At 33.7% G+C, this 24,006-nt stretch overlaps 4 protein-coding genes across 21 annotated transcripts in view; 2 read left to right on the plus strand and 2 right to left on the minus strand.

The window, feature by feature from the left end:
* The first annotated feature begins 249 nt into the window (after nucleotides 1–249).
* On the plus strand, nucleotides 250–6,004 carry LOC111677483 (F-box/LRR-repeat protein 15). The gene is made up of 3 exons (XM_023438604.2): nucleotides 250–649; nucleotides 3,100–4,962; nucleotides 5,034–6,004. Exons 1-3 carry the CDS (start codon nucleotides 575–577, stop codon nucleotides 5,181–5,183), a joined length of 2,088 nt encoding a protein of 695 aa, XP_023294372.2. The 5' UTR covers nucleotides 250–574; the 3' UTR covers nucleotides 5,184–6,004.
* Nucleotides 6,005–7,496: 1,492 nt separating this feature from the next.
* LOC111677494 (protein flightless-1) lies at nucleotides 7,497–12,281 on the minus strand. Its single transcript, XM_023438631.2, has 6 exons — nucleotides 12,199–12,281; nucleotides 10,185–11,892; nucleotides 9,714–10,055; nucleotides 8,473–9,562; nucleotides 7,984–8,413; nucleotides 7,497–7,914 (listed from the first exon to the last, which is right to left on the minus strand). The coding sequence occupies exons 1-6, from the start codon at nucleotides 12,259–12,261 to the stop codon at nucleotides 7,780–7,782; spliced, it is 3,768 nt and encodes a 1,255-aa protein (XP_023294399.2). The 5' UTR covers nucleotides 12,262–12,281; the 3' UTR covers nucleotides 7,497–7,779.
* A 2,188-nt stretch (nucleotides 12,282–14,469) lies between these two features.
* On the plus strand, nucleotides 14,470–18,743 carry LOC111677471 (zinc finger protein 431-like). Of its 2 annotated transcripts, XM_023438591.2 has the most exons (5): nucleotides 14,470–14,615; nucleotides 14,793–15,005; nucleotides 15,063–15,603; nucleotides 15,669–15,773; nucleotides 16,987–18,743. In XM_023438591.2, the coding sequence occupies exons 2-5, from the start codon at nucleotides 14,835–14,837 to the stop codon at nucleotides 18,651–18,653; spliced, it is 2,484 nt and encodes an 827-aa protein (XP_023294359.2). In that variant the 5' UTR covers nucleotides 14,470–14,615; nucleotides 14,793–14,834; the 3' UTR covers nucleotides 18,654–18,743. The 2 variants fall into 2 exon arrangements, with proteins under 2 accessions (XP_023294359.2, XP_046811030.1); XM_046955074.1 differs by lacking the exon at nucleotides 14,470–14,615 and having other exon boundaries at nucleotides 14,674–15,005.
* A 1,044-nt stretch (nucleotides 18,744–19,787) lies between these two features.
* The window catches only part of LOC111677492 (ryanodine receptor), a 68,862-nt gene continuing 64,643 nt past the window's right edge, over nucleotides 19,788–24,006 (minus strand). For all 17 annotated transcript variants that reach the window (XM_023438625.2, XM_046954449.1, XM_023438621.2 and 14 more), the window contains 4 exons: nucleotides 23,753–23,863; nucleotides 23,268–23,687; nucleotides 23,007–23,208; nucleotides 19,788–22,949 (listed from right to left, as the gene is read on the minus strand). In XM_023438625.2, coding sequence (XP_023294393.2) covers nucleotides 20,270–22,949; nucleotides 23,007–23,208; nucleotides 23,268–23,687; nucleotides 23,753–23,863 — 3,413 coding nt within the window. In that variant the 3' untranslated portion in view covers nucleotides 19,788–20,269. The remainder of the gene's footprint in view (nucleotides 22,950–23,006; nucleotides 23,209–23,267; nucleotides 23,688–23,752; nucleotides 23,864–24,006) is intronic.

A 24,006-nucleotide genomic window follows, 5' to 3' on the forward strand; every position in this document is an offset into this window, starting at 1 on the left:
GCAGAATTTTTGTCGCGCCAAATCTATTGCGTACAAAATTTTGAAGACATAAAAATATTCGTAAAAAAATACTTTTGTAAAGCAACACTGCGAAGTTTAGTTTTTAGATTAACTAATCTGATTATTATGATTAAAAGACAATTTAATTGCCAACTCAAAAACCCTCAGTAAAAGCAGCCTCTGATATTTTTAGTATCAGCCGTCGTTATAGTTAATATTTGACGGCGCAGGGCTCTGTAAAAGAATTCGCTATAAAAGGGAATAATAAGAAAAACAATTACAATTTTTGTTTTTAGTGTGAAAATTATTAAGTAACAACAACAATCGTAATTGTTGATAAAGAAAAGTTTATTAGCTTAAGAAAAATATTTAATTAACATAATGAGAATTAATGAGAAATGCCAAATGTCTTAAAGAACAATTTTTTTACAAAATATACAGAAAGAAAGGAGAAACAGAGGAGCATATTGTTAACTAGCACTGCTTAAAAATAAAGGAAGAATTAGTATAGTGCAGGAGCAGAATTTAAAACTAAGGATTTTAATTAATATTGAGTTATAACTATTAATTAATAATGTCAACAGTGGATACATCATGCATTATGGATTACGACGATTGGTCTCCCAATTATGGCAACCTGCCCATGGAGGTAAGTTATACTTTGCTGTACGTACTTGAAAAGAAACTAATTCCATTAACAAAAATGAATACATGTCTTATGTTTGTTGTTTTTTTATTTGTGTTGTTGTTTACTTTTCAACCGCAGAATTCATAGAACAAAGAATTTTTCACTTTTCAACCGTTACTATCTTCTCCCTGACACCTTTTCAATCCATTTGATTTTTTTGAAAAAATATTTTCACGTGATAATGACGTATTTATGATTGATCATTATATTTTACTACAAAATATTTGATAGAAAAAAGTTAGGAGTAATGTTTTTATGTGCACTTTGCTTTGCGTTAAAACCAACGTTAAAATAATGAAAATTCCTAAAAATTTAATAAATTTGTGGCAAAAATTAAAAAGTACATATGATCAGAACTCCTCAAAATACAACAAAAGCAACTTGCGTTGTTATACCCTTCACCTTCGTTGAAAGGAATATCTAAAATATAATTTTTCAACTTTTTTGAGTATATATATATTCGGAATCCTAATAGATAAGGAAGTCAATTTAGTCATGTCCGTCTGTATGTCTTTATGTATGATGAAATCAGTTTTAAGAAGTCCCCAGATATCTGCGAAATCCGAATCTTCCATAATTCCATCAGAGCAGAGTTAAGGTAGCAAAGCGAAAGCATCACTAATGTGTTGTTATTGGCTAGAAACATGCAATTAAGTATGTGGAGCCTGACTTAAGTTAGAACCCATAAAAGATGACTTTTTGGTACTTTTTATTTTTTCAAAAAGTACTTTAGTTGAGAACCCATGAAAGGGAACATTTTGGTACTTTTATATTTTCAAAAAAATTACTTTTCGCATGATGATTTTTTATGCTAAATCATTTGTTTTAATTATTTATTTAATTTATATGAATATTTTAAAAGTAATAGTTCTACATTCGTCGCAGCTGTAGCTTATATATCTATCACTACAGTGTACTCACAAAAATATTCGTTGCAAATACCAGAAAAAAATTATAGTTTTTTATTCAATCAGGGCGCTGCTTGTTTAATTTTAAGGTTCTAGATTTTATATTAAAAAATTCCAAAAGTATCAAATCTATTAGTAAGTCCCATTAAGTATGCCCTACATGTTTTTAGGTTCAATGTTATAGGTTAGGTTAGGTATTCAGGCTGCAAAGACGCACACTTGGGTCCTGTTGGTCCCTTTGTGATACCTGTAAAGATGATAAAATATAAAAGAAAGAGGGTAGAGGATAGAAGAAGATAGTTTAGGATTAAGTCATAGAATAGAAATTGAAGTGGAGGAGAAGATTGAGAGGTCTGGCATTTATGTTATCCAGTCCTAGATTGGATAGTTCTGACAAGTCATCAAATAGTCGTTTTCCTAGATATACGGATCGAGTGTCCGCTAGCGCCGGGCATTGACAGAGAAGATGTTCGATGGATTCTTCCTCCTCTTCGTCTTGACAACTTCTACAGAAGTCGTTGTGGGGAATTCCCAATGTTATAGAACACTCAGAAAATACTTTTCGAGGAATGAAATAGTACAAAAATAATCCCTTTTATAGGCTGACTGGCAATCCCGACTATACATATCTTTCTAATTTTATGTTTCTATGTTTAATACTATATAAAAGCACCTCTTGAAGTACAAAAACTACCAAAAAATCCCCTATTCCCAGCAAAAAAAGACGTGCAAAAAAGTAGTATATGCATGGGTTCAACTGATAATAAACTGCATGATTTTAACATTACCGTGTCATTGGAGAACATGGGTTCGTATTTTGAATAATAGCATTTCAATTAAATGAGTGCGTAATACCACTGAACATTCGATAATTCTCATACAAATTTTCATTTGTGCACTATATTTATTTAAAAATGCATTAAAATCCGTTAAGCATCTCTTCTCTTTTTAATCAAGATGTTAAAATGGACTTAATATTACTAATTTTAACAAATATTAAATAATATTTATTATATGAAATGCCCATTTCTTTTGAATCCTAAGAGAATACGAAATTATTGTGAATTTTACAATTCGTATAACAGAATTTTACATAAGTGAAAAATTTATAAGAATTTTGGCATGTATTTGAAATGCATTAACAAGAATACGTACAAAAGAAATCATGAGCATATCCCTGCTTTTGAACAATTTTAATATTTTTTTGCTGACTTATAGTCACTTGTATACATCGGACACTACAAGCTCAATTAATATTTTTGAAAATTAATAATGTACCATATCAAAAACGAAAAAACTTATGGACTTATTTTATATATCCCTTTCCCTCACTTCACTTAATTTTCCATATAAATTGTTTTAATTATTATATATTTCTTGTAATTTATTCTAATATATTTATGAGAGTGTACTCAAGATATCCTTTTATATTTTTGTCTTATCTTATATCTTATCATATAACGAATTTAATTAATTTTAATTTCTTTTTATTTTCAATTTCAGATTATCTTACACATCTTTCGTTTTCTAAATCATTCTGACCTTCAAGCTGCCGGAGCGACTTGTAGTCGTTGGCGTGAGGCCCTATTTGTGGGTGAATTCAATCGCAACATCTTGGTTCATTTTGTTAAAGTATGTCTCTCTGATCGTTTAGCTCCAGCAAAGTTTTTTCTCAAATGCCAAAGGCCCTATAGAACGTTTTGTTTGGAAGAGGTAACCTTTGGTCAGACACAAGAACTTTTGACACAAATTGGGAAAACCGCCACAGAAATTATATTCGATAATGCCGATATGGGTGACAAACAGTTTTATGCATTTATGGGACAACTAACCCATTTAGAATCACTGACCGTAACACGTTGCTCTCCTCTTTTTATGTCTGGTTCGTTTTTGGATGGTAGTGGTGATTTTGCTGGATCATTTGCTAATATACGACATTTGTCTCTAAAACATAATCAATATTTGTCGGATGCCATTTTGTTGCGTTTGACTTCGCTCATTAAGGGTATTGAAACTCTGGATATGTCCGGATGTCATATTGCCTATCACAATGCCATACATCGACGTTTTTATCCCAACGATAGCTTAGCGGCCCATCCTAGTGAATCGATATTGACTTTTAAGTTTTTGGCCAGGGTAGCAAATTTACATAGAAACTATTTAAAGGAATTAAATCTTAGTCACACCATGATCAGTGGACCAGCATTGCAGTCTTTAACATCTGTGGAGAATACTGATGGAGGTTTATTGCTACAGAGATTACGTTTGACAGGATGTCGACAATTGAATACCAGCGGGGTCAAATCATTTCTACTTACCCAACCCAATTTAGTTTTGCTAGACTTGGCAGATACTTTGTGCGTAAATGATGATTGTGTGGCGGCTATAGTGGATAGTCTTCCAAAACTAAAAACGCTAAATGTAGCTGGTTGTGGAGGAATTACAAATGCTGGTGCGAAATTATTGGGGAATTTAAAACATTTACAAAGTCTAAATATTTCACGCTGTGATGGCATAACTACCGATGGCCTAACGCAGGGCATAGCTCGCTCTAACAATTCTGTGCTGAAATATCTTTACATGTCTCATTTGATTGTATGTGAAGAAAGTATCAAGTGTATAGCACACAACTGTCCGGAATTACGCATTTTAAATGTGGGCCATTGTGTTAATGGTGTAACTGACACTTCCGTCCAGTGTATAATCGAGCATTTGCGTTGGCTTAGAGAACTCTCTCTGGAAGATTGTTTTCGTGTCACAGATGCCGCTCTAACGGGTATAAATATTTCCAAATTAGAAATGAAAAACTCTACAAATCCTTCGACCGGTTTACTGGAAAACTTCCACCCTACCAATCCCTCCTCTCTGCATGAACGAGAAAATTTAAGGTCTTCCATTTCACCACAATCCATGAAGATTTCGTTACGCAGTAAAGCCGAAGAAGAAATTGTTAGAGACGCTAATCGCAAGCGCGCTCTTTTTGCTGTTTATGAACTAAATCAGATCGATGATCACATGATTGATGGCTTCAGTATACAACAGTTAAAAGGTTTGCGATCACTCAATCTCAAAGGCTGCAATAAAATCACCGATGTCTCTTTAAAATATGGTCTCAAATTTATTGAATTGCAACGTTTATATTTATCCAACTGCCAACAGATCACTTTGCTGGGCATGGAAACTTTGGTGCTAAATTGTCCGTCCATTGAAGAAATCGATTTATCCGATTGTTATAATATCAATGACAAAACCATACAATTGTTAACTGCCAAATTAAGTCGTCTACGTGCATTACACATTAGCGGCTGCAGCCAATTGACCGATCATAGTTTAGATGCAATTCTAGTAAATTGTAAATGTTTGCAGGTAAGTTATTAAACTGTTGTCTAATTAATTTTCATTTTTAATTTTATAACTATTTTCGATTATTGCCCTAGACTCTGTCGATATATCGCTGTCGTCGTATGTACACTGACATTGAAGATCGTTTAGCGGATCTATCTACTCTACGCCACTTGAATATGGACAATGCGGGCAGTTTGGATAATGTGGAATTCTTCCGTCTAAAGAAACGTCTAGATTACTGATATTTTGCTGCAATTTTTGTTGTATTTATACTCTATTACTTTCAATTATATAATTTTCATTAATTTGTCTTTTTACATTTGAAAAGACATGCTCTTTTGGGCTCATGGCAAATCTACATTTTTTAAGATTGGCAATAATTAAATATGTAATAGCAAACTATAGTTTTCATTACCTACTAGAACTTTGTATTGTTGTTAAGTTTTAGACACATTTTTAAATTTATTTATTTGTAAATATTGTTGTTAAGGGGGAACTTTTAAAAAAATGTACAAGATTAAATCTTATAATTTTATATGTAGTTTTAATCGAATACAATACAATTGCAGTTCACTTTGAATACATATTATTAGAGCTCTCCTCTAAAAGCCTTAAAATTAATTGTTGAATAATTTATTTATTTATTTAAAAAATCATTGTTAAAATTCTGTTGTTTTTATTTTATAATATATTTATTATAATGTGTGTTTGTATATGTGTGTGTATAATAAATTGGTCATAGACACATTTATTTAAATATTTAACAATCTAACTGTGATTTATAAACAAAAACAAACTAATTACAATTTATAAATAGAATGTGAAATGATGTATTACACCGACGTTAAAATTGAAAGAAAAATCTTTATGCAGAAACATGAAAATCAAAATAATTGTCTTTGGCACAAATATTATTATCGATTTATATGGATATAGATCACACCTCAAAAATATATACATATACCCAAAAAGTGGATAATGTAAATCGAAATGTGACAAATGATAATGTATGTAAAGCCTTCATCTTAGTATGTATTTAAATAAAAATTTGCTGTTATGGAAACGTGTTTTATTTATTAATAAATTAAGATAATTATGTTCAAAATGTTGTTGTAGTTCCAATATCAAATTTTTGATTGTTGTAACACACAATTGTTGTACACAAATTTCTAATCTGTGTTAAGATTTAGGGTCGAATTACTTATTTTATAAATGATGAAATAAGTTTTCGAAATGAAATTTTCGATTTCGAAATTAAGAAAACATATAAAAACATAAAATCTTATATAGATATGCGATGTCGATGTAGATGTTAAAATCGACTTTCTCAAGTCTCCGGAATACAAAGATTTTAATAACTGCAAAATCAGTCCACAAACAACTGAGATATGAGCAAATCCGAAACAACCTTGAAAAATTTACTCAATTTTTTTCAAAGCTAACAAACAGATAGTATTATTTAGCTGCGTTTTTAGATATCGAGGGAGCTTTCAATAACATTTAGATTAAAGCGATTCAAAATTCGCTAATAGAATTCAAGACTTCCTAGTGAAATGACTTCTCTTGCAAGCAATTTAAGCCTAGGGGATCAATGTGTAAGGAAAACAGGGATGAGTACAATCTTCCTGTGGTTACTGTCGGTTAGCGATATTCTAAAGCTGTTTAAATCAAAATATTATTATAAATATTATGGAATCAAAAACTCTTGATGTTCTGGGCCTGAAAATTCAGTGCGATGTCCGCTGGACTAAACACATTTTTCAAGTATCGAAAAAAGCATTCAATTGTCTCGGTTTTTTGAAATAGTGTAAGACATACTTCACTCCATCTGATCTTATTATATTTACATCACTTATATCCGACCGAAAATGGAATACAACTCTCATGTATGGGCCGGAGCTTCGAAGTCTATTTTGGAGCTACTCGACCGCGTACGGGAGAAGGTACTTATCGGTGACAGTAGGGTACCCAAATCTATTGATTCACTGGAGCACAATCGCAACGTGGGGTGTCCTATCGATACTGCAATGGAATATGTTCCTCTTTCTTCAAGAGCACACCCATTTGTGGTAGATGGACCGCACAACACATTACATGGGAAATTCATTCTTCAGTCGCACTGTTCGTATGTGGAATAAACTTCCTACAGAGGTATTCCCTGCCACTTTCGATATAAGAAGATCTAAATCAAATGCCACAAACACTACTTCCTCTATCCTCCTTTCCACAACCTATTTTCCTAGTTTTAACACAATGCTTCGCATAAGTAGGGGTCATCACCCGAGTGCTGGTCCAAATGAAAAAAAAACTGCTTTGGCTGAACTTTCATCATATGCGAATGTAGAAGGATTACGTGTAAATCCTGCGAATACAACACTGTTACTCTTTACTTAAAAAAAGAGTAAGTATGTTATTGTTCTAGCGTACAGATCCTAATGTAGAAGTGGTTGAATAAATTAATTCAATGTAAAGTTAAAAAATTACTATCACTAGCATAGACCATAGAACGGATTTCTTTCCTATATTGGAAAGAAAATAAAACACACTTTTATATATGTAGTTATTTGATTATTACATACACATATCATGTATGGAGTATATATATAATTGTTTTAAAAAAACAAATTGCTAAAATACAAAAAGAAAATATAAGATTAGTTATAATAATATTAAATACTTTATGAATATTAAGTAGAAAGGAAAATATATTGTTAAAAATAACGCAGATTGTATAAAATCTTAATAAAAAGTAAGAAAATCTTCATAACGTCATTTCATGTGCATTAGAAAATTTGCAAGACAAGCTGCAAATGGCAGATAAACATAAGGAAATCACATTTACTCCGGTGGTGTTTTATGTGCACTCCAACCGTGAAAGCATTTTGTAAAACGTTTTGATTCTTTATTCTTAAGTGTTAAAAATAATTTGCGCGGACGTTCGGGTTGCTTGATGCGCATATGCTGTATATAAACCTAAACAAATAAATCAATTAATAAACATTATAGAAATCTAAACAAAAATCAATTGAAAATTTTACTTACTTGTGCTGATTTGTAAGCCAATTTTATTTCAACCTCACTACAACGTGAACCCAGCCAAAGGAACACTTGTTCCCCATTGTCCAATATCATAATGTCATCGTCAGCCAAATCATCTTGACAGAAATCTGTACATTTTTCAGCCACCGTAAAATAGCCTTTTTCATTGGAACATCTGAACAGGCGTGTAAAGTTCATATACTCTGCATTGGTGTCGTAAGGTTTACGGCCACCCAGTGCTACCCAGAAGAAATTCTCTGGCTCTTCACCTTCATTTAGAATTTGCAAACTCACCCAGGGGCTGTTAAACATATCCTCGGCAATTTCTTGTATTAATTTGGCCTCTTCTGGACAACTCTTTGAACCCAGCCAAACATAAACGATGCCCGATTGGGATTCATCTTCAGTTTCAAATGGCACATACAAAATGTAACTGCAAAACAAAAATAAAATTATTAGGTTGAACATCAATTATATAGAAATTATTTATACCAAAATGCTGAATTAAGATACGAAGCATCCGGTTGGATTTGTATAAGTCTGGTGCACAAGGCACCACCATTCGAACGTAAGTGGAAAAATTCTACAGCAGCTTTGCCATCAGGAGTCTTAGACTTATCCTTACGTTTGCCAGTATGTATAATAAATTTGCGCTTAAAATGTGCCAAAAATTTCAAATTCTCCTGCTGTTGATGGATGCGCACAACTTCCAGTTCTTCGCCAAACATAGTTTTAAATTTCTTTTGCAAAGTAAAAGTAAATGTTAACCAGCCCATATTTCCAGCATTACGACCCTGCCAGAAGTACACTATGCATTGTATTTCATCGTCCGGTGGTGGTTTGCTGTCATCTAATTCAGCTCCATCTTCATCATCATCGGCCGGTATACAGTAACGACACAAAAATACATAACATTCTCCTGTATAAAAGTGTCCAACTTCTTCTTCCGGCAAGCGAACAAACTTCTTGCCTTCTAAAACAAACGCTTCCATTGCTTCCAAATCATAATTCCAATCTTCCTCCAATTGTTCGGCTTCACTAAGCGGCATAGGATTTTGTCGTGGCATAAACAGTGCCGCCAAATCAGCTCGTGTTTCCTGCTGTTTAGCCCATTTGGTTAAATCTGCTCCCGTTTTTGCCACAGAGTTTGCAGTTCGTGTAAAATCTACTGCCATTACTTCATCCCAACCGATAAACTTCGACTTGAATATTTGTGTTTCGGTGTCTTCTTGCAAACGTGTTACTAGTGCATATGAGGGTCGTGTTATCATATTAAATAGTTCACGTGAAAGTTTTATGGCGGCCGCTCTAACCAAGCGTGTCGATTTTTTGCCAAACCAAACAAATAAATCCGTAAAACAATCTAGTATATAAACATTTTTACTGACTAACAATGTGTTGACCAGCTTTTGTTCAGGTATTTCAACCTGAGGCAACTCTAAATAGCCCATGCCCAATTGCACTTGATATAGTCTGGGAACAGGTGGCACAAAATTATCTTCTACATGTTGTAAAATCTTTTGTTTGGGTGCTTCTTCTGGATCGCTGCCTAAACGTTGCCAAAACTCTTCACTTTCGTCACCTTAAAATATATTGAATTTAATAAAGATATTTTGAACAGTAAACTTATTTATAAATGTTTGTTTTAGACATTTGTATAAGATCTATTTCAATATATTAAAGACGGCAAAATAGACTTTTCGAGTCTAAGCAAACAAATCAATTACACATACCTTGGCTTTCTACAATGATTTCGCACTTATTCTTTCGTTCAGTTTTATTGATCTTCTCTGCCATCAGGCGTGTTTTTGAATTCAATGTATTCTTCGAGCATCTCCCCAACCATATGTACATTTTAATGCCGCAGTCTAGGACAAACGAATAACGTGGATCCAAAGACTCAAACTCAACAGATACAGGTTCCATATGTATTGATGCACCTGCAGCATGTACACGATATAGACGTATAGTGTACAACATGTCTTCTACGGTATAGAAACCTGTCGCAGTGCGGCCACCTTCTATATACGTAACCTCAGTATCAAAAAGATTTAAAAATTCTTCCGATTCGTCATCTAAATAGAAAAAATAAGTATTTTTACAACAATTATTACTACTACCTAAATACGATTTACACAAAAAGATAAAACTATTTCAAATTATTTATTGAGTCAGCCTTTCAGTTAGTAGCGAGTTATACTTACTCTGTTCCTCACGAATTGTGCGACAACGGGCACCCAAAAAGTTTCGTAAATTTACCGCATGTATAGCAGCACAAGCTCTTTTATCCAATGTAGATTGATTACCGATCCAAAAATATATCTCCCAATTCAATTGATCCATGTCATCGAAAGATGTTTTTAACACTATATAACAATCGCCCTCATAGAATTTGCCATGAGCAACTTCTTCTATTTTATTTGGAAGGAAATTTTCAATTTCCCATATAGTTAGGCCTGGCAGTTGACCATCTTCTTTTTCAAAGAATTTCGAATAGTCTAATTGTGGTTTCTCCAACGATTCATCCCAACGTTTAGGCTTAAGGGACTCGGGACGAGCCTCATCTGAATCGTTGCACCAGGAACGATTGGCTTCAGCTTCATCTTTATCCTTCGCGACATCTTTCATACCCTTTAGTATTTTAGCCGAGTCTTGAGCAGAATCATTGCGTGGACCACGTCGTAGACGAATTTTGCGGGCAGTAGAATCTTTTGGTGTGGATGTGACAGGTACAGACGGTGGCACCGCTGCACCAGCCAGGCGAAGTTGTGTTTGTAAGGAGAAATCTATATTATAAAATTCAATACCTGAACCTTTGGTGGCCTCTGTTGGCTTCGGAGGCATAATTAAATCGGGATTATTGCGTAAATCCAACTGGTCCAGACCATCCAAAAGATGTATAGCATCTGGTAGGGTTATCAAACGATTCGACGATAGATTAAGTCTTTTTAATGCACCACACCGGCACAGTCCTTCAGGTATCATTTCCAACAAATTGTTAGATGCTGAAAATACCTCCAAACAACACAACTTGCCTATCCCTGATGGAATGCCCTCAAAATCTAGACGATTGTCATTCAAATAGAGTCTTCTTAATTGCGCCAATTTGCATAGTGCCGCTGGTAACACAGTAAGTTCGTTTCTTGACAGATTAAGAACCTCTAAACGTTGCCAGAACTCTATACTTGAACTTAGTTCTGTAATGGCATTGTCGCTGAGATTCAATCTTTTCAAATTTGGCAAATTGTACACACAATCAGGGACCTTTGGAAGATTATTTTGCGATAAATCCAATTCGGCCAAATTAGACAAACTATCCAGAGTAGTGGGGAAGTTTAAGAGTGTACGCTGTGTGTTGCGCATATTCAAAACTTCCAAATTTTGCAAAGAGGGCAATTGGCGCAACTGAAATAACTCTAATGGGTTATCGGCCAATATTAAAGTCTGTAAATTAGCCAAACGTCTTGTCTGCGGTGGCAATGTTTCCAATTTGTTATGGGACAAATCCAAAAATAACAAATCCGTTAGATGTATAAACAAGGCTGTTGGTATAGTCTCGATGTTATTGTGGCTTAAGTTAAGTACCAACAAACTTTTTGCCTTTTCCAAACCTTCGGGTACTTCCTTTAATTTATTGTGCGATAAATCCAGTGTAGTCAATTCGTCTAAACGAAATAATTCGGGTGGTACGCCACTACTTTTGATTTGATTTTTTCTTAAATTTAGTGAACGCAAACATGTCAACTCGGTTAGTTCACCAAATAGTTTTTCCAACTGATTGTGTTTCAAACTTAAATGCTCAAGTTTTAAGAGATTTCCCAATTCCTCGGGGATTTCCTTCAAATTAGTTTTATCCAAATTCAGCCATTGCACGCGGGTCATTAATTTTACCGCTGAGGGAAAATTGTTATCCTAGAAATATCAAACAAAATTAGAGTATAAAAACATAATAAAACAAAAACAAGATTGTTTGTAAACAAAACAAATTACAGCGCAGCAGCAGAACTGCTCTGGTTTTTCTTTGACAGCTGAGACAAATTCTAGTTTGACACAATTTTTTTTTTCATTCACTAACACCAACACAATGCAAGTTCAGCTGGATTTTTATTCACTGTTTTTGTTGATTTTTTTTAAAATTACAGTTTGAATTTCACTATTCTCGTATTCTTTTAACATTAATCTCTATATATTTAAGTTTTTTTCTAATAATTTACTTACGCTAAAGTCATTTTTTGTAAAATCTATGCCCCGTACAAATGGTAATACACCCGTATTGGCCATTTTTTTCACTGTGACTAATACATAGTTGCATACTAAAGTACTCAGTTTGCTATGCAGAGTTGTAATGTAAAATCATTGGAATATAATACTAATTTGGAGAATTGCAAATTGAAAATTGTGACAAAGTATTTATCATAAGGTAATGAGAATTAATACAGCATGATAATTAATACCCCTATACACTACGCAAAATCTATTATATTCGATTTCCTTTATGCGAATAATTTGTGAAAAAACTATTTTCACAAGTTATGGTTGACATTTGAAAATGGTGGAAAATATTGAATTTATATTTATGTATTATTAATTTTTATTTTATAGAATTTTTTTATTTATATAATATATTTATTTTACATTCAAAACTATTTTCATTGATTTTAGGGAATTTTCTTAAAAAAATTGTATTTTCAATTTTTATTTGTTTATTATCAAACTAGGTTCTAAAATATCTAACGTTGTCTATTGTTTTTGTTAGATTTTGTGCCACGAAAGGTAACAAATATACTGTGCATATACAAATTATATATTGTATAGTTTTTTCCTGATGGGCAAAAGTTTTTTTAAAAAAGCATATTTTTTGTTTCGGTGGTGATAACTCATCAACAGGGAAACCGAAAACATGCTCTAAAAAAGTGTTTTAAGCGCATTAAATATGCCGTAAAAAACTCAAAATATGCTCTTAAAATTTAAAATATATGCTCCAAAAATAAAATTTTTTATTATTTTTTAACATTGAAAAGCTCAAAAAGACTGAAATTGTAATGAAATAATAAATGTCATATTCTATATCCTACAACATTTTTTATAAAAATTTCATCTCATAGTTTGAAGAACTATTATAATAGAATTCCATTTTACGTTCAGATAACCAATAAATAACATGAAACCATTTGGTCCCTAAAAAACATATTTCAAACGACAAAGTTTGACACATTTCTTCCAATTGTATTCATAGCTTTTAAACTGACATTTTAATCGGTGTTGTCATAAATTTCAATAATTAGTTTTTTAAACTATAAAAATGGATTGGTCTCATGAAATCAATAGTAATCGGTTTTATGTCCGATTTAAAATATAATGCTTTATTGAATAAAAAACTATAACATAACGAATTTTTTTTTCAAAATTGTAAAATAGGCTAAAAAATTAAAAAAAAATAAAAAAATAGAATTTTATTTTTTTAAATAAAGTTTTGAAAAAAGAAAATTAAAAATGTATAAAAACGAAAAAAAGCGAAAACATCAAAATATGCACTAAAAGAGTAAAATATGCTCTAAAAACTCGAAAATATGTCTTAAATATGCTAAAAAGTCAAATCATGCAAAATTATGCTCTTATGGGTAAAATATGCTCTAACAAATCGATGCCAAAATTCTCAAATTGGTCTGAAACGTGTAAATATCTTATCCATGAGTCCATACGACGCACCAGAAAAAACATGCATTTCCATATTTTGGTTTCCCTGCTCATCAACTATATATAAGAATCACTTTTGTTAAATTCATGCACACTAAAGTTGAAAAGTTTGTAAAGAAGGAATCATTTCATGCAGCTAACACTGTTCCGCAATGAAATCTATGTTATTGAATTGAACATATAAAAATATAAAATCTGTATTTGCTTTCCGTTTTTGTTCTAACATATATCGCGCTTCTAAAATATAAACAAATTTTAACCCTTTTCCCGACAAAAATTAACCCTTTTCCCAACTACACTTTTATTTTTCATCTAGTATATTCTAATTTATATTTAAATAATTTTTTGTAAGCTCGGAGATATTCAAATATCAATATTTAGAAAAAAATATTTATTTGTTCATTACAAAACAATTACAAATTATATTCCAACCTAATTTACCGAGCAGAGTGACGGTGACTACACGTCCGTTTTAGTGTAGCAGACCAGAGACTTTGGTGGAAGGATCGAAAATTTTGAGGAGTGCGTTTGCATCACAACTGGATGCAAAGAATTTAAATAATTATAGGGATATAGAACCATTAGTTTTGTTTTTTAAAAACATTTGTATAATTTACCCTTGTCGTGGTGTAGGAAATAAAAATATTACAATAATATTTTGCATAATATATTGCCCACCCTTTCGTTTTTTTATTTAAAAATGTTTTTAAATATATAAACCGTTAGGTAGCGGAATATTTTGCAAAATACAACTCTGCATGTTCTTTTTGAAAAAACAGCTGACATTGCAAAACCACTTTTAAACGCCATTTTTCTGATTTGTCAGCTATAGAACAAATAAAATTTATTAAAATATTTTTAAAAACTTTAGGAAAATAACTAGAGACTTTAAATCAAACATTGGGATATAAAAAAACTTTATAAAGCAAAATACAAGGGTATGTTGTCGCCTCAGTTATGCTCCTTCTAACGATAGGTTTTGAATTGCAATGTTGGCAATACATGTGCTTTTTCTTAAGTCTGTGCGCCCCTACTGCTGGAGCAAATTAAAATTTTTAATCGTCCTGTTAACATTATAAGTGATAAATTGATAATGTTAAATTGGTTAATTACAGGTGAATCCTATGATCAAACTGGATTAACAGATATTCGATTGAATGGAATCTGTTCGCTGTTACTTGTGTGACCATGAATTTGTGGAAGGCGAAGAGCCATGGTTAATGTTTGAGCAACGATTACGAGAGGACGGACAAGTGGAATGTTCACTGGCTGATTTGTTGGGCAACATATTAGAAAAAGAATTGGAAGAGGCTTTAGCCCATTCTACAGTAAGAACCTTCTTAAATAGTTTGGGAATTTATTGAATTATAATGGCTTGTTTTTAGTTACTCTGTGATTCATGTAATGCTGATGTTTTGGAATATGAAAGTCTTGAAAAGCGTTTTTCCCAAATACGGGAAAGAATTTTAAGTTCATACAAAGAAAATTCTACGATACAGAATTTAAATAACTTGTTGCAAGGAAATGTTATTATTGCCAATGGATGCCTGCCACAAGCAAATGAAGAAAATAGTAAATTCCTTGTTAACAATGCAGAAACCATAGAAAATATTTCAAATGGGGAATATTTAGGCATTACGGAAATGGATTTAGTAGAAGAGGTTCAGGACGATGAACTAGAATGTGAAGAGAATTTAAATGTAAATGATCTAGACAATGAACAGGCGCCAGATCACGATGATGTAGGATTTATTGATAATGTCAGTTCACAAATCGTACCTGATCATTTTGATTTTGCCGCCTTTAATGAACATGTAGCACAAAATTCTTTACCCGCTGGTGTACTAAATTTATCAGATGGTCTTGTCAATTTAGAGGTTTCGGAGGAGTCTGTTGATGTTCAAGACATACCCTTGGAAGGTCAAGGTATGTAAAATGTTTTTTTTTATAATTTTTGCTGTATATATATATGTACGTATTTGTTATTTAAGATATCATTATATATGACGTTAACACGGACCAGATTCAACAGGGCGACTTAATTATTCAACAAGACAGCGATAGTCGCGATTTGAAAACGTATGATAGTACTGAAGGTAAGTACCCAAAATAAATTTTCATACATTTTTTTAGTCATACAAAAATTTTAACTTATCCCTAGAATATTTTAATTATATCTGTAAAGTTCTCACCATAAACCATTTCACATTGTAACTCTTCATGTAGGCGCAATAGGCGGAAATTAGTATTTTATTAGTATCGTATGGAATATAAACTGATTTGTAAGAAAATATCTTAAAAGTTGTATTTTTGGATCATTATCAATTGTGAAGTGAAAGCGAACTTAAATATTTTTTATATTAAACTATATTGAAACACGGAAGGAGAACAGGTCGATGTCAGACCTGCTGTGCGTTTATTCAAAAGAATTTATGTACTTTTCCAAGCAAGAAATCATCATTCTATTTTTAGAAACTAAGCTTTATAGGCGCATGGGTCTTAGACATCGATATCTTAGCATACTTCTACACTTAACATGTTCGCCATATTTGAATAGATGTGCTTGTACCATCATTATATTTTTCGTGTACAGTGACTCAAACCATAGAAGAATATACATAAACATTTTAAAGTCAAACGCAAAATCGGACAAACAATTTATGCTCAGATTTTTTCTACGATGTTGCATCTTTAACATTTGAAATGTATCCAGTTTTACTCTATAGTGTATTTCATGGTGTCTTTATGAATATAGATCTAGCGGCGGGCGGTCTAGGAACAATAGAAATAAGGCATCTTATTATCGAATAGGATGAAATAGAAAATATGTACAAAATATAAGTAAAATCGTGAATAACGATTTCGTGGGCAACTGGCTGACTTAGTGATATGTGATAACCAGGGTAAGGATTTCTTTACAAATGCATGATTTTAGTCAGTAACAAATGCATGATTTTAGTCAGTAACTCTTTTAATTAGTTCTCTTTTCGAATCAAAGAATTTGCCATGGCCTGGCGATAAGAATGTGGTATTTCGTTCTTTACACTAAAAAAGCACCAACTCTTTTTCTTCAGGAAATAGGATCAAACTACTTATAATCACGTTTAGTTTTTCGGTGTTATGTATAGGGTTAAACATGCTTATTGACAGTATTTAACGTTTAAGCCTCATTGAACGCTTTCATATGTATACCGAGTTTAAATATATTATTTCATATCATCTAATCGCTATCAAGTTTTATGTTTTTTTTTGTTAATTGCTTGCATAGTTAATTGTTATTTAATTAATAAAAGCCAATTATTTTTACAGACGGCGATCTGAATTTTATAATTAGTACAGATATTTTTACAAGTGAAGGCAACTGTGAAAATTCCCAGCAATCAGCTGCGTCAGAAATAACACAAAATGATAATATACAGCAACAGGATGCTAGCACTTCTGAGACAAAACCCACAGCCCCTAAAGTGGTTTGTAAGCAAGATGGAGACACTTTTATTTGCCTAATATGCGAAATATCGCCACATTTTGAACGCCAGACACTAGTGGAACATTTTCAAACATTTCATAATTCAAAATTCTATATGTGTGAGCAATGTCATGAAGGATTTGGAAAACGACAAGACTTGAAATTACACACAGAGCTCGGTCACATAATACAGTGTGAGCATTGTGAACGGACGTTCAACAATAATCGTTTGTATCGTATACACAAACGGGTGCACTACAATAATACGAAGCAGTATGAATGTCATGTATGCCAGAAAATGTATGTGTCCAAAGCAATTTTGGAGGAACATATGAACACTCATACTGGTGTAAGACCCTTTAAATGCAGCGAATGCCCCAAAGATTTCGCCTCGAAATATACACTTCAAACACATATGAAAATTCATAAGGAACGACCGCGTCCGTATCAGTGTGATCAGTGTGATAAAAGGTTTTTGAATCAACAAAATCTGAATCAGCATAAAAAATTGCATGTCTCTGTAAAAGCCTTCCATTGTGAGGTGTGCAATAAGGCTTTCACCACTCAGCATAGTTTACAAGTTCATAAAATAGTACATTCAGGTCAAAGGCCCTTTATTTGTCGTATTTGTGGAAAATCATTTGCACGTAGACCGGAAATAAAAGATCATGAACGTATTCATACTGGTGAGAAACCTTTTAAATGTGAATACTGTCCCATGGCTTTTGCTCAGCGCACTAATTTGGCTAGTCACAAGAAATCTACACATTTGAATGAGAAACTACACAAATGTGATCTATGCTTGCGATCTTTTAAACGTAAACGATTGTTAGATTACCATATACAAGCCATTCATACGGGTGAACGACCGCATAAGTGTGAAATATGTGGAGCAGGATTTGTCTATCCAGAGCACTACAAAAAACACATGCTCATACATAGTGGGAAGAAGCCATATGCATGCGAGGTTTGTGGCAAACAATTCAACAGTCGTGACAATCGTAATGCCCATCGTTTTGTGCACAGTGATAAGAAGCCTTACGAATGCATGGAATGTGGTGCGGGTTTTATGCGCAAACCGCTTCTTCTAACACACATGAAGCAAACAAAACACATAAACGATACAATAATTATAAATCAGCCACAATTTACTCAACACCAACCAATGGAAATTGGCAGTATAACTTCAACCTCGTCATCTGCGGAATACAATAATTTAAATGAAGAAGAATCGGAAATCGATGTTGACAATGATCTAAAATCACAAGAGGTTTCCGACGAAACTCTCGAAAAAATCATATTTAAAGCTGACGACTTGTTAGCAGAAAACGTTTCAGTTGCATCGATTACTGACAAAGTTGTAGACCAAGACGAAAATGTGATAACTGCTGTAGGTGATCATTTAATGAAAAACGATTTGGATAATGTTAAATATTTGGAATTTGAAGATTTAGAACATGATGGTCATCAAACTCTAACGTGGGTCAATATAGGTGATGATAAAGTTTAAGTAGTTGTATTTTATCTAATATCATTAAGTGAAAACATTTTCAGAGAAAATAAATACTTTTTTTATTACGTTATCGATATTCATCATTAATTTCTGGTTTATTTTTTTATGGAATTTTTAAGTTAAGATGGATTAAAAAAAGAAAGATTCGAGTCGACCTGTACCTGCAAGAAAATGAGAGAAAGATTAAAAACATATAATTTGACAAATTCAAAAATGAATTTATATCGAATATATTTATATCGATATAGGGAGAGGTAGTTACAAAAGGTGGTCCATTCCGTATCTTTGTTTTCGCAAGTTTTTCTGAAGTCATTACACGAAAGACCAGTACGCCTATTAGTTTCGCACAATATGGTTCCAGCTATTATTGCCATTGATAATCTATTGATTTGGATCAAGAGATTCGGGACGCGACCATGGTCACCATCTTCTTTAAGGCGTTCGGGATCCATGAAGAATTTAAGAACTGTCAGCATAATTTCTTATATCCGATTGGATCTTAGCCAATTTGGCGCTGATTTTGCCACTTATTTTGTTGTCTTGGGTCCTGAGACTCCGCTGATATGCGATATTGAATTTGTCTTGTAAGAAACGGATCAGTTATGAGGATAGCGGAAGATCACATTTTCAAGATATCTGAATAAGTAATTTTTGTGTGGATGTCACCAAACACATTCCCCAGCACTATCGACTTTATTATGGCCGTCTGAAATCGTTGAGTGTTTTCATGGTATTTCATGTTCTACAGATATGTCTCTATTAAGCTATAATACCATTCCATTTAGGCGAGAAAGAATATGGTCTAATGATTATTAGCTCTACGTGTTTGGAGTACCTTGTATCGCCTCTTTAGGGATTTATATGTCTCCCAGAGGATATTACATTTTCAAAAAAATCTGTTGCCTTTTTTTAAAAGTTTTTGCCCAAATATTTCTTTTTTTGTTGATTCAAGCGTATTTGGCTCTATAGCTGACCCTTTTGTACAGCGATTCTTATGATAAGGCAAAGTATTATTTCTATGAATTCGATATAGAGTCAAACTTCTAAAGAGGTTTTTTTTATCAGAATATCATTCAAGATTTGATTTATTGTGATTAATACGGTACATTTAAAATCAAGAAAGCCAAATGGTTTATTTTTCAATAAAATCATTAAAATTTATTTAATAAATAGTACAAGTTTATTTAAATACGAATACAAATAAATTTTGTTTATACATTTTTGATTTCTATTCTGAGTTGTTTGTCTAGATAAATTAGTTTTTTGTTTGAAGGCGGTTACAATTTTACGCTATTAACAAAAAAGTTTTTACAGTAACGGTAATAAAATAAATTTAATAAATTAGGTGTATTGTTTTTACTTTAATTTGTTGGTTTTTGCTTCGTTTCAAATTGACTAGGTGTTTGAATAAATTCCTTGGTTGACTTAACAATTGATTGTTTTAACAATTTTATTAATATTATTAAATATATAGTAAATATACAGATTTATATAAGTTTAAGTAGATATTTAGTATATAAAAACAGTAGTGAAAAAAATTTGTCTAAAAAACATTGTATGTATAGTTAAATGGTCCGTCGACATACTATTTAAAGGCTTGTAGAGGAAGAATATTAACCGCCGCCACCACCTCCTGATAGTTCATCTTCATATTGCTTGCGGAAGCAATCACCGACTGGGAAGAAGTCCCAGCTACGCTGTTGATACATATTCCAAACGTATGTCTCTTGACCAGTATATTCCGTATCCGGTTTGTTAATCAAATGCATAAGGAAGAACATGTAGTTGGCCAAGTTGTGTTCTTTCTGGACATGAGTATCGAAACCGTGCGGTACTATGTCAAAGAAGTCCTTACCCATGCCACATATGAAGCAATTTGATTCCATATTCTCTTTAACCGACTCCAATTGATCACGAAGCTCACCAAAGGCATCAATGATCAAACCTTGAATGATGGCCAAAAGAATAACAATGACGAAGAAGAAGAAAGTAATATCGAAGATAATACGATAGACTTCGTAATCATCACCATCTGGATCTCCGATTTCGTCACCAATACCACCACCTGCTCTTACGCCCTTATAAAGATGGAATACGAAGCACGTTAACATGTCGTGACATTTTTTGTCTACTTCTTCATCCTCTTCTTGAATATAGAATTTACGGAAGAAATTGAAGGCAATGACCGTGTAAATGTATACAATAATGGTCAAAAGCATTACTGTGAGTACGAGTTGTTTACCGTTATGTGTTACGGATTGCAAAATGGTACGGAGAGTCTTGAAACCGACAGCAACATCGAGCAAATGAGCAGCGAAGAAGAAGTTGTTAAAGTTTCCCATTACAGAGAACGAGAAGTACCAAAGTGAGTAGAGGAAAGCGTTATCGGTAAATGTTACTCCCGCCTTCCAAACTTGATAGCGCCAATCGATATTCATAATGTATTTAACGAGGCCGCCTTCATCAGCTTCTTGAGCCATAAATGAACTTTTCTCCATACCCAAGAGATTGGAAATCGAATCGAAATCATATGTTTCGCTGTACTTTTGGCGAACTTTTTTCTTTACGAATTTGTCCCAATAATTAACCGGGAATGATTTGGCCGATATTACCAGTTTATCCCAATGCGACTTGAAATCATCATCTTCAGGTTGTTCTGCAATGAAAAGGCCGTCGAATTCCAGACGTCTCGCAATTTCCTTTTCACGTTTGAAAATAGCCAAGGGAACTTTGAGATGATAGTAGGCAATCAACATAGCTAATGAGACCAGACTGTGCAATATCGCAGCTATACGTATAACGTGTTCCATATAGAAGAAATCTTCGTCGACGTGAACCAATTCCGGTATATCATCTTCCTCTCCTCCGTCATCACCCGAACCTTCACCTGAGCCAAGACCAGAACCAGTCATACCTGCACCTGAACCAGATCCCAATATCAATACATCATCACCGGAAGCTTCTTCGTCTTCAGTAAAGGATGTAACTTTATAGAAGAGTAACATAAAGTTGATGCTGAAAGCTAAAACTAAAGCTACATATTTCAGGTTGTAGAAATTACGAGCCAAAAAGCTAACGGCACGGTGGGCATAAGCAGAAAAGTCGATTTGATTAACGGCTGGAGTTTCTTGAGGAGCGGCAGATGATTTCTTAGCTTCAGCTTCGATGGAGGCCATTGCAGCTTCTTGTGCTTTTTGAGCCTCTTGACGTTCTTGAGCAGCCTTTTTAGCTGCCTCTCCACCTAACAAATCTACAATCGATATAGGTTCAACATGGCTTTCTGTCTCAGCAGTTGCTTCACCAGTGGGTCCACCATCTTCAGGGCTTGATTCACCAGTTTCTTCAACTGATGTCGAAGGACTGCCACCAGAAGATTCATGTACCGTTACCTTATACTGTCCGTTTTCTTCTTTATTTATGTCCAAACCAAATGCTTGTACTGTACCTGGTGGTTCCTCTATAGGCAAAGGCGGTAACGCCCTACCAAACGTTTCTTCCTCCACTGGTGCCTCTTCTACTTCCTCAGGAGCCGGTCCACGCATCAAATTCATTAAAATTCCAAATATATATCGAACCACTGCAAAGTGGGCATAACCAGTGTAGTAGAACATGTAGAAAATAATTTTAAAGAATCCAACAATCAATTCCGGTGCAGATTTCGTTTGCATAACACCAATTTGATGTTTAATATTTGCAGGACTTAACATAACCGCGGCAAATTTAAGACCATCTTTTACAGCATTTATGGTTCGTGTAACAGGGTGTCTAGCTGCTCGTTCTTCATCCTCTTCACTCATATACGAACTATAGGAAGTATCACGTTTGACATTACTGCCACCGTCATCTGTTGCCATCAAACCAGAAGCGTGAGTCATTTCAAAAATGGCATCTTCGCAGAAGTTTACAAAAGCTTCAAGTTTTTCCTTATCACCACCTTCAGTTACAATCGAATAGAAGAATGCTCTCTTCGATTCCTTAATCTGGGGTTTCTCCCATTGTTCGATATTAGAGTCCTTAATTTCGAAATAAACACGTTCAATTCTCTTTGAACTACCCAAGATTTCAATACGTCCTAAGAATGGCTCAAAGTAGTTCAATACAGAGCCAGCAGTTTCAAGGAATCGAGCCAAACGTGGTTCATTGGGCATATGCTCACTTAGATTGGTTAACAATACAGCCAAATTAAAACCGATTTCCGTTGAGGGTTCGTGGAAACGATCAACAAATGCCGCATAATCAATTTTACCCTCATGATTACGTTCACAACAAGCCAGCAAAAAGTCCATTTCCTCGCTAAAGTGCAAATGATTAGTATTTATTTATATAAAATGTACACAAATTTATTCTTACGGTGTATAATTCTTCGATTGTTCCATTTTATCTCTAAAGTCTTTTGGAGTAACCCATCCTTCATTCTTGATATCAATTTCTTGGAAGCTAGGAGATTCAATTAGATCCTTGAGTTTCAAGAACATATCGAAGTATTTCAAAATCAATTCCACATTGCCAGCTGATTCTACTAGTGTATCAACCATCTGTTTACCAATTGTACCTGAAACATTTTGTGATATTTAAGTATATAAGTACTTAAGTAAATTACAATCTATTTACCATTTACGACATTGCCTTCCAACATAGATAACATCATAGTGATCATGTCCTTCTGCAAATTTAACAGTTCCTTCAATAAATCAACTTGACTAGAGTGCTTCGATAATTTTTCCTGCATGTGAGAGAAAAGGAAGAGGAAACCTCCAACCGCATCCCACAATCTTGAATGAGCCAAAGCTTGCTGATTAAGAGTACATGGACCCTGAATGACTTCAGTAAGGGTGTTGAACACTTGACTGGCCACGCCGATAGCCTTAAAGAAATTGGCCTTTCCTGCTGGATCTATGATTTCCTTGCTAGAATAATGCCAATAGAAGTCCATAATAGATTCCTGCAAACGCAACAAGTAATCGACTGTGCAAATGACAACGTTCACCGTTGTTGTGTTGCCAGCCTGGGTACGCAAGTAATTCTGCCAGTCTGTAAAGAATTGAATGTATATTAGAGTTTTGAAATACTCAAAGGCAAGTTATTTTGTTACTCACCCAAGTTGTGGCCTTCACATGTCAATTGAATGAAACGGAACAGCGCACAAGTAAATTCGGCATCATGCATATTCTTCTCACCAGCAGCACCCTCCGAACCGACGCCAAGACCTGCACCCGCACTTGGAATGTATTCTTTGTTTGCAAAGTTTACAATATTGTGTGGGGGATAACCAGGGTAATACATGCGGATTGGTTTTGTGATGGTAGTGGAGATGGACGTGATGGTGTTGGGGTTCAGTGCAAATTTACAA

Source organism: Lucilia cuprina, chromosome 6, assembly GCF_022045245.1.
Source record: "Lucilia cuprina isolate Lc7/37 chromosome 6, ASM2204524v1, whole genome shotgun sequence".
Lineage (NCBI taxonomy): Eukaryota > Metazoa > Arthropoda > Insecta > Diptera > Calliphoridae > Lucilia > Lucilia cuprina.

Bases quoted from the DNA above. Each gene is read 5' to 3' on its own strand.
- LOC111677483 (XM_023438604.2), top strand. From the start codon at position 575: ATGTCAACAGTGGATACATCATGCATTATGGATTACGACGATTGGTCT. The intron at 650-3,099 runs GTAAGTTATACT...TTTCAATTTCAG, and splicing joins ATGGCAACCTGCCCATGGAG to ATTATCTTACACATCTTTCG. The intron at 4,963-5,033 runs GTAAGTTATTAA...TTATTGCCCTAG, and splicing joins TAAATTGTAAATGTTTGCAG to ACTCTGTCGATATATCGCTG.
- LOC111677471 (XM_023438591.2), top strand. From the start codon at position 14,835: ATGGAATCTGTTCGCTGTTACTTGTGTGACCATGAATTTGTGGAAGGC. The intron at 15,006-15,062 runs GTAAGAACCTTC...GCTTGTTTTTAG, and splicing joins AGGCTTTAGCCCATTCTACA to TTACTCTGTGATTCATGTAA. The intron at 15,604-15,668 runs GTATGTAAAATG...TTGTTATTTAAG, and splicing joins CATACCCTTGGAAGGTCAAG to ATATCATTATATATGACGTT.
- LOC111677494 (XM_023438631.2), bottom strand. From the start codon at position 12,261: ATGGCCAATACGGGTGTATTACCATTTGTACGGGGCATAGATTTTACA. The intron at 11,893-12,198 runs GTAAGTAAATTA...TGATATTTCTAG, and splicing joins TTACAAAAAATGACTTTAGC to GATAACAATTTTCCCTCAGC. The intron at 7,915-7,983 runs GTAAGTAAAATT...TTATTTGTTTAG, and splicing joins TGGCTTACAAATCAGCACAA to GTTTATATACAGCATATGCG.